Here is a 12,695-nt window from a genome sequence, read left to right as displayed (position 1 = left end):
TAGAGTGAAAGATGACTCCCTGTGGGGGGTCATGTGATTATCGCTGTACCCATTTGTTTTCCCTCCTGTTGATTTGAAATCTGTGTCAGGACATCGGACCACACTGGATATAAACAACACATCATTTATTACTTAATTAGTTGCTTCTTATTCACCTCAGACGTCAGCGCTTCTTCAATCGTGTTTTATAGTTAATCAAACTTAAATACTAAACATTCTCTAATTATCAACATTTCATCTCAATATCTGTTAAATAAGAGCAAAACAATTACAACAAATCACTTATCACAATATTACGTTTTGGCATTTTCTACCTTCAGAGGTTTGTACATAAAGATCAATGTGGATTTATTCTGCTTCACTACTTAATATCCAAATAAACTGATATGAATCCATAAGGTTCCTTTGCATCATTGTGAACTCGTCTTAGAACATAACTTTGTGTCAAAGGAGACTCACTTTGTGCTGATAGTCTAAAACCAATGAGTCTCCAGACACGTCTGAATAAAGAGCGTCTCCCTGGATGCAGAAAGAAGACCTCCGTCCTCTCGTCCAGTCACAAGCCAGTGTGGTCTACAGGAATGACCTTCAGCCTCAGTGGGAAGGAAAAGACGATGAGTCGATTCAGGATTTTGGGTTCTGAGCCGACGAGTTCAGGCTCCGCCTCCTCCCGCGGAGATTTAATCGTGAGTAAATTAGTATTTAATATCGTGTGTCCTAATTGCAAAAACAATAGAAAACCCCGGTGAGTGAGAAGGAGAGCGGACACGTGGTCCTGGACCTACACTGCAGATTAAAAACAGCTGGAAGACGTAGTGAGATGCTCGTAGTGTTGCACTCAGCTGCTCCGCCACCTTCCTCACCTCCACCTTCCTCACCTCCACCATCAACACGACAAGAAGCAGATAAACACAAAGGAGTCGCTGATCCCTCCCCATCAGAATCCAAGGGGAGCGACACACTGCAGACAGAAGGGGGACCACAAGTCATGTGACCCGTTAGGAGGAGGCCGCGGTGGAGCAGGGCGGTGCTTCTTTCTCCTTCTTTTCCTTCTCGTCATCCAGGAAAAACAGAGGGAACATGCCCAGGATGCAGCCGATGGAGACGCCGATGGCTTTGCCCTGACGGATGAGCAGAGACAACCGACATCATGAACACGTTCTAGTCCTCAGCTGCGATAGGACGTCTCACGGTGGGACTCCCCGGGGCTTATCATCGTCATTAAACGCCGCAGGTCTCACCATGTGGGAGCTGACTCGGGTCTGCCACATGTCCACCTGTTTGGGGGTCAGGTCTGGACCCTGCATCCCCAGCTTCGAGGCCAGAGCCTCCACGTAGCCTGCAAGACTGACAGCACACATTCACTCAGCCTCAGTAAGGACGCGCGCGTGCGTTACGTCTGCATTCATGACCCCTTTTCACAACGAGCCAATCGGATCCCTCAGGCAGAGTCAGGACGCGGCTTACCCGAGACCGGCCAAGTCGGACACCAGGTTCCCAAACGCCGCCGCTGGGACACAAAAAGAGGAGACAGTTTGACTTCTGATGAGATACACGGAGACACTACAGTCGCATATTACAGATGTGAGAAGCTGAGGACTCGTCCTCCGTCCCCCTCCCCGTTTGCCCTTTGCAGAGGAATATTGGAGCAGCGTAACCACGGAAACGGAATAATCTGTTGCCTTTACAGCGTGATGAAGATCCGACCGCAGCAGTCAGAGCAGCTTTATTGTACTGGTGCGAAGACCACGAGAGACATGAGGACCACGAGAGACATGAGGACCACGAGAGACATGAAGACCACGAGAGACATGAAGACCACGAGAGACATGAAGACCACGAGAGACATGAAGACCACGAGAGACATGAAGACCACGAGAGACATGAAGACCACGAGAGACATGAGGACCACGAGAGACATGAAGACCACGAGAGACATGAAGACCACGAGAGACATGAAGACCACGAGAGACATGAAGACCACCAGAGACATGAAGACCACCAGAGACATGAAGACCACCAGAGACATGACACACATGAGGCATGAAGAGGAGGGAAGGAGAAGTGTTGCATTCTGCTGTGAGAAGCACATCACCAATAAATTCACTTTATATTTCTAAATGATTGAAGTGAAAGTTATTTCTTGAATGTTGGATTATTACACTATACAGAAAAATAATATTTCACGTTTTTTTTAATTATTGCAGAAAATTATCTTGTGTGTTTTAACATTTAAACATTTAGTAAAGAGCTCGACGTTCAGACGTTCAGATGTCCCTCAGATGTTAAAATACAGTTAAAATGATTCTTCTTCTTCCTAGTCGGCCCTTAGTTGTTTAATACTCAAACCATTTAGTCGATTTGAAGTCGAGTTCCTGCGAAGAATCAAAGGAACATCTTTAAACCGTTGGATGAGCTCATATATTTTTTGGCAATTGAAATAATTTGCGTCCATCATGTCGTCCTGAGCCAAAGGACCAAAGAGGTGAAATGTGGAAGCCCCGCCCCCTCCCCTCTCTCACGGACACCTCACAGCGAGGAGCCGGCGGGCGCGGCCTTACCGGCCATGGTGGAGATCCCCAGGGTGACGCCGATGGACATCTCGATCTGTGTGCCCTGCAGAGCAGAAGAGCAGCAGGTGAGCTTCTCGCGGGACGGAGGGGAACCGAGCCCCCGTCCTGCAGGAGGAGGAAGTGACTCACCGCTGCGATCATGATGGCGTTGTCCAGGAAGCCGAATCCCACGAAGGGGACGGCGTTGTGGAACAGGACTGCAGACCGGCGGGAGAAGTTAACACACATTCAGACGCTTTTCCATAAACTTCCTGCACAATAAACCAACGTGTGTTTGCTAGTAGTATCAAGATTTAAAGACTTTGTCGGTTTCCTCGTGGTGTGAGAAGACGAGGTCACGTACTGATCTCTGGAACACGGAGGGTTTCTCACCATATCGGATCTGCTCTGCTGTCGGCGCCGACGGCTCAAGGTTCTCTGAGGAGAAGAAGAGCTGCAGTTTGAATCAACGCGTGCGACCTCGTTGAGGCGAGCCGCCTCGGGAGAGGTGGGCCGCCGGGGCAGAGTGCATTCTGGGGCATCTTTGTTATTTGATAATCTAATAAACACGGAGTAATAAAAGGATTCCTGACCCACTTTCCCCAACAGGAAGAAATAAAACCTCCAGACACGGGAACTCGTATCCTGAACCTGCTCTTTATCCACCAGCGAAGCCAACGGACGGCGGCCTGCTGCCCTTTGAGTTTGAAACTTAGTAACTGAAACCCAACAGTGGAAAGAAGGCGTGAAACTTTTATCTGCAACACACACACGTGACATTTTTAGAAGCCAGCAGAAGCCGGGTGTCATATCTCACAGTGGCGGGGGCCACACGCCTCAGAGTGTGGGGAAACCAAGCAGACGCCCACTGCGTTTGTAAAAATAAAGCCGATTTCTCACCATGAAACCATCATCTCCCCGTCACAGCGTGCGTGTGACACTGAACATCTGCTTCTGAGCACTAGTTACATTTGGAGGGTTGCAACAACACCGCAAACTGTTACATTATTGGATAAAGTTCAGCCTCTCGTACCTTGTTGCTTCAATATTAAACGGCATTAAATGAGCGTCGCGGTGAGAACTGCACAGCATCTCTCCTTCCTGCACATCCGTGTGAACCGTTCATGAATCAATGATATAAATGTGGCTTCCATCGAGAAGCAGGCGCCTCGCGTGCACTTTGAAGCCATGTTGAGGGTTTGTTAACACCGTTTTCTTCACGTCGGGGAATAAGAGGAGCTCAGCTGACGTGTGAAAGATGAAGCCTTTTCTTTAAAGATCTGCAGGACCAAAGACCAGCAGAAGGCTGCCGAGGACACAGCAAAGGGACGAGACACACATGCGTCCTACAATAATAAACAACAATAATTACAATAATGCTGTTGAATCAATCAATCGTCGTGTGAGCGAGGGAGCCGTCTGTCCACGGCTGACGTCTCATTCAGCCGCTGATTTTACGACGTGTCCGTAGACGAGTCACTCTGCTGGAAAAGGGAAGCGAAAGGCCTCAAAAAGCAGATCCACAGGTGGTGACTCACGAGAGGGATTGAGACGCACTGTCCCACTGCGTCACACCCAGTTCACAACACGCCCCATTGGGTGTTAGCGGCAACGCCCACATTGAGCCCCGCCCCAAATCATCCCCTCCTTTACTCTTAAGTGGCCTCATTTTATTGAGGAAGACTTGAAACTAGAGACCATGAACGCGTGTATACAATGTTGCTTTCTCACAGACGTCAATGGGAGCAGAGGAGTCGCCCCCTGCCGGTCACCGCAGAGAACGCAGCGTAACAAACTCACGTCGCGTAACCGAAGAGCCACGTGTTTCACACACGCACCAACCGCCACGTCAAATTCCTTGTGCGCCTGACATACTATGGCAACAAATGGGTCCCGATTACTGCACCTTTACCCGCTTCAGGTGTGGCCAATCACGTGGCTTTGATGGGACGACGTCCCCTCCCCCGCTCCCCGACGCAACTACCCGAAGACGGCGGGCCGGCGGCTCGCGGAGCCCCCCCTCACCTTGGACGATGGCCATGGACTCGAACCCCTGCAGCTCGCGCAGGAGGCAGGCGCGCTCCGTGGGCTGCAGGCGGTAGATGAAGTCTCTGGCTCTCCTCGGGGAGTCGACCGGCTCCCTCGGCTCGTTCCTCGCGTGAGTTCCCAACCGGCGGCCCGGCGCGTGTCGCGTCACCGCAGCCCGTCCGACCGCTCCGAGCACCGCCGCCCGCCGGCAAAGCGGGAGCATCGTGGGCGGAATTGAAAGAACCCACTGCTCCGAAAATAAACCGACGCGGTTCTCTTCCTCCCTGCCTGCCCCGCCGCGGCCGCAGAAGTTGTGCCTCGCTAGCGCTGGATTCCCCGCGGGGGGGAGCGACGTCCTCGCGCGGCCGCTGCGTCTCCGGTGACCGTCGCGTCCTCTGTCCGCCGGCCCGAACGTCGCATGGTCGTCGGAGAGTCCGGCACGGGAAGTTCGAGGTGAAGCCCGAACCCGCAACTCGGCGACGTTAAGTCGGCCGGAATGGGAACAGCTTGGCTTCCGGCGAAGGCTTTCAGAATAAGACGATGGTGTTTCCGGTCACACCTTTCATATTAATACACTGGTAAAAAGATGATCTATCATAAATACATTTACTACTAAATGTTAAAATACGTACTATTTTGCTATACACACAATAATTAAATGATCAATTGTAATAAATGTGTGTAGTGAGAAGTAGATCATAAACTTGTGTGTATATTAATGTTTAACACATTGTTTTTAAATTAACTTGATGAATAGCAGCGTTGGTGTTTAGATCTTCAATCTGACAGGTGGAAACTTTCACAGTATCTGAGCAAAGCTGGTGTCCAATCCTGTCCAATAGATTTACTGTCTTTAGTTTTTGATAAAGTAACGAAGGTAAACTTTAATCTACTGCAACTTCAAACCTTTTACATGTTCTACGTGTTCTTAACAAGGTCATTTAAAAAGGGGCAGTTCACCCGAAAATCTGTGTTAAGCAGCTTAATGCACGACCTCTTTCCTGCACGGCTCCTACGGGAACGTGTGCGGTTTACGGTGAGTAACTGCTTGTGGCACCAAGCAGAGCAACTCACCCACACTGATTAGTAGACTGTGAATAGTGATCTCAGAGATAAAGTCCACACGCAATATCAAAGATGATTTTATTTACATAAATCTTTTGAAAACAAGGCAAAAATTAACTTTTACCTTTTTTAAAAAGAAAAAAAAAGCTTCCAGAACAATCACACCGACGATCCTTCACAGCAGAGAAACGGCTTTGTCACCTCAGCAGCCCCCCGGCATCTTCATCATCATCATCATCATCCCCCCCGACATCCTCTCATCACCGACAAGAACTTCATGGATTCCTTGCAGCTTATTATTTATTTATTTTTCCCGCGACCATCAATTACAACAGTAATGAAGAGGAGTTTGTAGTCAAACCCTTTAAGACGTTCAGGCTGTGGAAGTCTAAACACGAGGAGGAGAAAGAACCCTTTTTAATACAAGCGAGCGTAACTGCCGAGCTGTGATCAAATAAGATCCAAATCAAATAAGAATACTTATGAAAGTGACACGTGGCTCCTAAATGATCTCTGGGTCCGTGTGTCGCTCCGGTGCTTTAAATGAGGCGTCCATGTAGCGGCGGAACGAGTCGTCCTCCCCTACAATGATACACATGTATCGTGTATTACCTTTTGTTTACTACAATTGTATGGAAGGGCCACTCGTCGTTAATTACCACAGGAAAGGAAATTCCATTATTGATATTGAATCGTGGGAGTAGAAGCACGTGAGCCTTCAGAGCGGTGGTTTGATTAGAAACCTACAAAAGGTGCATCTTCTAAATGACCAATAACTCGCTGGGACGTCACCTTTCACACCGCACCCGTTTAGAGGAATAATCGCTCACTCGCATGTTCTGTGGATCCAGAACACGACTGAACTAAAACACTGAAAGGAAAAGAACCAAAAAAACATCTCATCCTAATGGAGAATGTGCCCGTGTTTCGTTTTTTAATCACATGTACAATAACGTACACAAATGTGAGGTCACACAAGGGACCAGTATTAAGTCGTGAGCGGCATTTCACTGGTTACAGCGAGTCACTTCTTTACGGCCTCCCTCTCTGCAACCGGCACTCGGTCCGTCGGTTCACGGCAGCGAGCGAGCGGCTCGGCCAAAACGCCGTCAACCAAACGGAACAAAGAAAGAAAGAAATCCGATTAATCTGCGTTTTAAACCTCAAACTCCCAGAACCACGTTGATGGGACCTCGAGTGGGTTTCATCCTTAATGACGAACACAAACCGGCATTCTGACACAAAAACTCCAATCGCAGCTTCAAGTCGTCGCCCAAGCGCGCACAGACACACACACACACACACACAGACACACACAGCAGCAGTTATTCTTTCCTCGAGCCCTTTTAGAGTAAAACTCAAACTAAAAAGAACAAAAAGCATGACATCCCTGACATTTTAAGAAGATGTGTTTTTATAATTATTATCATTAACTTAAATAGAATCTTTTTATATCTCTCTTCCCGTCAGTCCTCCGTGGAGTCCGTGTCGTCGTTGATAAAGTCTTCTTCTACCGGCGAGTTGCCGCTCCGAGTCCCCCACTCGTCCTCGTCGTACTCGATGCTGTCGTTGTCCTCCAGCAGCTCGTCGTCCGCCCCGCCCCCCGCGCCCGCGGCCTGGACGCCGGCCCCCGCCTCCCCGGCCCCCGCAGGCTCGGCGTCCAGCTCTCCGTGCCGGTCGTCCCCCCCGGGGGCCGGCGGGGGCGCGGCGGCGGCGAGGTCCTGCGGCGCCGCGTAGCCCCCGTTGTTGTTGGAGAAGGCGGCTCTGTCCCGGCTCTCGTCCTCCACGTAGACCCTCTGGTGGCACATGGGGCACGTGTCCTGGATGTAGAGCCACTTCCTCAGGCACAGCGCGTGGAAGTAGTGGTGGCAGGGCGTGATGCGCGCTGACGTGGCAAACTCCTGGTAGCAGATGGCGCACACGTCCTCGATGTCCGTCAGCTGGTCGCCGCGCATCTCTGGCAGCGAGTTGATCTTCTTGACGGCCGTGCGGCGGTTGATGAAGGTCTTCCAGCCGTTCTTGGCCTGCAGGTAGATGTTGAAGTAGGCGTGCAGGCACATCATGCACGCACGGATCTTGCTGCCCGACTCGAACATCATGGTGTAGGCGCCGTTGCCGAACATGATGACGCCAAACAGGAACTCGATGATGTTGCCCGTGGAGCGCACGTAGTAGACGTAGTCGTCCAGCTTCTCCCACAGGACGTTGGAAAAGCCGTCCACCATGAAGAGGCCATAGACGGTGAGGGACACCACCACCTGCAGGGACACGAGAGGGAAGCATCAGAACCCGGTTCTCTCCACGCAGCCCAAACAAAGGGTGGAGGAACCCTTCCTTTAGATAACTACAGGCGGCCTCCACCTACACACAGGATCCACAAATGATCCGCTAGCTTTGAACCCTCAAACCGTCTCTCAGAGCCTCACGGGCCGGCGGCGCCCTCACCTTGAGGCAGAGCTCCACGCAGAAGGCGGTAACGGCGAACAGCCAGGTGTTGAGGTCGTAGTGGTGCCAGAGGGCGTAGCTGAGTGCCACGGGGAGCACGAAGAGCGCCAGCGACACCAGCAGGACGGGGAGGTGGCGGCGGACGGAGGGGACGTGGGAGGCGCTCAGGGACATGAGGACGGGGTCGGTCATGCCGTGGACAAAGTGCAGGATGGCCGTTAGCAGAAGGCACATGTTCCGGCTCAGGCGGACCTGCGGGTCAAACATAACACACTTTATAAGTTTCTCCCTCATGTTCTCTGTTGAGAAGTTTGGAATTTAAAGGTTCTTGCAGTATTTTGGTAGATTTAGACGGTTTGTTTTTATTTCTGACAGGAGCGTTTGTTCGCTCGATGTGTCCAAGGACCGTCAGAAACGGGGAATCTTTTTTTCATAGCTTCTGGTTCAGATGAACGTAGTTGGAGGATGAAAAAAAAGGAACGAAGGGGAGGAAAAACAATCATTGCCCAACCAAGAGAAGGCCCACGATCGCCTCCCTAAATCAGCCAATCGCACACAGAGTCACGTACCAGGCGCTCCTCAGGGTCCAGGCTGCTGAGCCCGGTCTGCAGAGCCAGGATGAAGAAGAGAACCGGAGCCACGAAGCCCAGACGCTTGTCCTCCTCCTCCGTCGAACCTGCGCGGGTGACAAGACGAGGATGAACTCCAGGAGAATCAGCAGACGACGAAGGCAGAGCAGATCCAAAAGAAGGTTTGTACAACACACACACACACACACACGCACACGTACCTATGAAGGCCAGGATGCTGAGGCCCAGGTAGTGTGCGACAGAGGAGATGACGGCACTCATCCCCAGCACGGTGAGCGTGGAGTCACAGCCGGAGATGATCAGGTTGCTGGTCAGATCCCAGAACACGTCCCAGCTCAGCAGGTAGCCCTGACAACAGAGCAGCCACACGCGTGTCACGGCCACATGTAGAAACTGACCACACACATGTGCGTTTTGTGCTCCATCAGATTTGATGCCACAGGGAGTCGACATGTTTTCAGTGCAGACGTTTCTTTTCTATCCTGCAGAATCTTACTAAACAGTTCTACAGTATTCACCTAATGCAATAAAAGACTTTAAGACCCTTTCATGCCAGACAAAATGCAATTAAGTACATTTTCCATTCAGAAAAGAATAATAATGGAAAATCAGAGGCAGAATTGAGATATTTCTTCACATTTGTCAGTTTCTTTGCAGCTGCATATACGTTGATATGTTTTGATCAAGTCCATTATGTGTTGGATTATAGACGTGTAGCATTTCTACAGCAGCTCAGCTCAACCACATGCAAACAAACGTATTTACAGAACGCAAATGATGACGTAGTCCTTTGACAACGAAAGTCCTTTAGGAGGAACCGAATTCAGAGTCGTGCTGCCCGAGCGGTTCCGATCTCACCTGTGAGTCGCCGCTCCCGTCTACCACGCCACCCGTGGCGTCCCCGCTCTCCCTCCTCACCGCGCGCACCACGTAGACCAGGATCAGCGCCTGGGAGGTGGCCCGGGTCAGCCAGAACACCCGCAGCACGTCGGGGAAGCGGATCCTCTTCCAGGTGTCCTCCAGCAGCAGCTGAAGCCCGTAGATCCTGTACATGTGCCGCACCAGCAGGTAGACGTACCGGCACGAGTAGTAAAACCACTTCAGCCTCGCGGCCAGACACACGGCCGTGTGCAGCGCCAGCGCCAGGCCCGAAAACACGGCCACTAGCTGCCTGACGTCGGCGGGCAGCTCGATCATCAGCCCCCACAGGGGGATCATGATGTCCAGCACCACCAGCGCGGCGAACACGGACTGGAGGTTTAGCAGAACCACGTAGCCCACGCCAAAAACCAGCTGCACCGCCGCCACGCCCAGCCACAGCGTCGGGCCGTTTCTGGGAAGCAATCTGAAGCCCAGCGCCGCTTTGTAGTAGGCGCTGTAGAAGTCTATGTGGGAGGTGGCGTAGTAGTTGATGAGCACCGCCACCACGCCCAGCAGAACGGCAGAGAAGAGGGTGTAGAACTTGAACAAGGCCTTTTGGGAGAGCAGCAGCACCATGCCGGAGACCAGGACACCTGAGACACAAGGGACGGACATCAAAGTCACGAGACAGCGAGTGAGCGGCCTATCGCATGAGACGATTTAAGAATGGAGCTTAGTTTGCCTGAAACAATATCAGCTGTCAGCTGAAGAATGCGAACGCGGCTCGAGAACCCAAAAACGAACGAGATGCCGATGGACAGCGGCAGCTCTCTGACCAGTCAAATGTTGACCAAACAACGAGACATTTCAACAATCAAAACCTGTCCAACGACTCCAGAAGTCCAGCTGCAGGTCAATATGGAGGCGAGGGAGGGAGGGAGGGAGGGTGCGGTCAGATCGCAGAGACGGGAGTATCAACACGTCCCAGCTGCACCAGTGAACAACGACCAGACAAGATCAAAATGAAATGAATAGCAGAGTCCTTTGTGTGAAAGTAATCGTGTCAACAGCACACTGAAGAACAGCGGTGAACCGGCCTGTCTGAAGTCATCTTTGACTTGATTTGTCCCTCTGGTGAGTGAATGACACTATACTAATGTATGGGGGAGTCTATTCCTAACGGTGTACATAGAAAGGTTTATTCACACATCCACGTTTCATTTTAAACAGTGTATACCCCTTTGTGTAGTTTTCGTATACTTCTACCCTTTAGAGTATTGCATTGTTGTTCTCCAAACTTTGACTAAAAGGTCAATAAAGTTGCTCATCATATCGCAGTTGAGGGATTAGGAGATTAGTTTAGTTTTACTTAAGATAACCCAACATTAAAAGGAGAAACATGAGCGGTTTGCCACAGAGGTGTCGTCTATCACCAGCAGAACTTCATCGAGGCCGGAGGCGTTCAAAGGTAAACTGTACAAAGGAGTTACGTAACCTGCTGCCCACATCGCTCTGTGGAGGGAGAACTACTGCAGCTGTGGTTGATGTAGGCTACAAAACATGGACATGTCTGTCATGAACCACGTGATGCAACAATTAAAGAATATTATTGACAAGGTATTTTTCAGTTACGGAAGAGAAAACTGAAATGGCATTTCTGCCATGAGATTATGAATAACAAACAAAGGTGTGGATAAAGAGGCCGATGGGGTCAATAGGTCACATGATTGGTCAAACATGAAAAATCACAATGCGGCTACACTCAGTTTTGAAAAGAGCTTTTTATTCTCTTCTATGCTAATACGTTAATATTACAGTTAATGTATTGGTGAGAAAACTCGTGGTTTTCTTATTATTTAACGTGTATTGTGTGTTCTAGGCCACGGGGGGGGGGGGGGGGAAAGGCGGATATACCGACAGGCAGAATGTCGGGCTGCCTAAAAAGTTACCTAAAGACAACCGGTAGAATTCCAGCGGGGACACCGAATTTACCGCAACATCCCGGGTGAACAAAAATACCCGCCTGAGCTGCTAACGCGAGCCAGAGACACGAGCGGCTCTTTGCATCAAAAGAAGACCGCGTCCGGTTTGATGCAGAAGACGACACGCCGGCTGGCGGCGGTTAAATCGGCTTTATTCGGCTGTGACAGGTGACGTCGCGTCACACTGCTGACTAACGCCGCGGCTAACCGCCGCCGAGCTAACGCTAGCTGTCAGCCGGGTACGTGTTGTTTGACGTAACAACGAGGGTTCTACTTTTAAAGTAAATAAATCAAAAACTCACCCGTGACTCTGACCAACACCTTGCCCATGGTACCGGCCCACCCCGAACCCGCGTCGTAATAGGAGTTAAAAATGGCGTCGATAATAAAGATACATGGAACTCGCAGGGTCACATCAAGCACCGCTAAGGCCTGCTGGCCGAGCCGGGCTTGAGTGGACGCCATGCCGGCTTCGATGGAAGGGGTGCGCGGGGGGCTCACAGTCCTTGGCGGCCCCCGGCTTTTCCACGCAGCATTAAAACAAACAACGCTGTGCTCCTCTTCGGTTTCGCTTATCTGGCAGCTCGGGACCCGTCCGCCATGTCCGCCCCAGCTCAACCTCCTGTTGCTGTAACGTCGCGGCGCTGCCTCCGCCGGCCCGGTACACGTCAGGGTCCTCCTCGGACTCCCGGCCCGTCCGGTGTCCCGTCAAGTACCTAGACGTCTTCTTAAGTGGCCATTCTCTCTCTCTCTCTCCCCCGCCCCCCCCCTGTGGTCTCGGTTGCTTGGGGAACACACGGCAGAAGTTGCCCCGGCAGTTAGTTCCGACGTAATGTGACGTCTTACGTCAGAGGGCGTGGCAGGTGACGCGCTGGTTGGTCAACATAATTTGTTGTAAAAGCAGTTTTTAAAAGACTTTAAATAAAACCTGCTGTTATTTACTTATATGGACTGAATTTACACTTTCAATCGATGTCGTTTAGCAAAATTCTTTTGAAAAATAGTAACTTATTCTGATCCTATGTGCATGTTAATGTAACACCTTAATTAACGTTCAGGTATAACTGATAAATTGATATCAGTTATGCATAAATACGAGTAAATTAGTTCAAAATAGTCAAAAAAATAGTTCAAATAATATGAAACTGAAAATGTATAAATCTAGTGCAAAA

General features: G+C 50.5%; 2 protein-coding genes across 3 annotated transcripts; both read right to left on the bottom strand.

The window, feature by feature from the left end:
* Nucleotides 1-110: 110 nt before the first annotated feature.
* On the bottom strand, nucleotides 111-5,320 carry tmem65 (transmembrane protein 65). Of its 2 annotated transcripts, none has more exons than XM_040189707.2 (7): nucleotides 4,578-5,320; nucleotides 2,946-2,990; nucleotides 2,703-2,770; nucleotides 2,562-2,616; nucleotides 1,468-1,510; nucleotides 1,242-1,347; nucleotides 111-1,121 (listed from the first exon to the last, which is right to left on the bottom strand). In XM_040189707.2, the coding sequence occupies exons 1-7, from the start codon at nucleotides 4,801-4,803 to the stop codon at nucleotides 999-1,001; spliced, it is 666 nt and encodes a 221-aa protein (XP_040045641.1). In that variant the 5' UTR covers nucleotides 4,804-5,320; the 3' UTR covers nucleotides 111-998. The 2 variants fall into 2 exon arrangements, with proteins under 2 accessions (XP_040045641.1, XP_077937114.1); XM_078080988.1 differs by lacking the exon at nucleotides 4,578-5,320 and adding an exon at nucleotides 3,146-3,664.
* A 386-nt stretch (nucleotides 5,321-5,706) lies between these two features.
* On the bottom strand, nucleotides 5,707-12,436 carry rnf139 (ring finger protein 139). Its single transcript, XM_040189699.2, has 6 exons — nucleotides 11,826-12,436; nucleotides 9,539-10,194; nucleotides 8,881-9,028; nucleotides 8,660-8,766; nucleotides 8,091-8,342; nucleotides 5,707-7,903 (listed from the first exon to the last, which is right to left on the bottom strand). The coding sequence occupies exons 1-6, from the start codon at nucleotides 11,986-11,988 to the stop codon at nucleotides 7,112-7,114; spliced, it is 2,118 nt and encodes a 705-aa protein (XP_040045633.2). The 5' UTR covers nucleotides 11,989-12,436; the 3' UTR covers nucleotides 5,707-7,111.
* Between the last annotated feature and the right edge of the window lie 259 nt (nucleotides 12,437-12,695).

This window comes from Gasterosteus aculeatus, chromosome 10 (assembly GCF_964276395.1).
Source record: "Gasterosteus aculeatus chromosome 10, fGasAcu3.hap1.1, whole genome shotgun sequence".
In the NCBI taxonomy this organism is placed as follows: Eukaryota; Metazoa; Chordata; class Actinopteri; order Perciformes; family Gasterosteidae; genus Gasterosteus; species Gasterosteus aculeatus.
The sequence above is the reverse complement of the archived record's forward strand: the minus strand, read 5'-3'. Positions and strand labels throughout refer to the sequence as shown.

What these genes read in the sequence shown, in the direction of transcription:
- rnf139 (XM_040189699.2), bottom strand. Translation starts at nt 11,988, where the DNA reads ATGGCGTCCACTCAAGCCCGGCTCGGCCAGCAGGCCTTAGCGGTGCTT. An exon ending in CAGCATCCTGGCCTTCATAG is followed by an intron (nt 8,767 to 8,880) that starts GTACGTGTGCGT and finishes TCACCCGCGCAG; the next exon opens with GTTCGACGGAGGAGGAGGAC. An exon ending in GCGTGGAGCTCTGCCTCAAG is followed by an intron (nt 7,904 to 8,090) that starts GTGAGGGCGCCG and finishes GTGTCCCTGCAG; the next exon opens with GTGGTGGTGTCCCTCACCGT.
- tmem65 (XM_040189707.2), bottom strand. Translation starts at nt 4,803, where the DNA reads ATGCTCCCGCTTTGCCGGCGGGCGGCGGTGCTCGGAGCGGTCGGACGG. An exon ending in GTCCATGGCCATCGTCCAAG is followed by an intron (nt 2,991 to 4,577) that starts GTGAGGGGGGGC and finishes TCTTCTCCTCAG; the next exon opens with AGAACCTTGAGCCGTCGGCG. An exon ending in GGGGATCTCCACCATGGCCG is followed by an intron (nt 1,511 to 2,561) that starts GTAAGGCCGCGC and finishes TTTGTGTCCCAG; the next exon opens with CGGCGGCGTTTGGGAACCTG.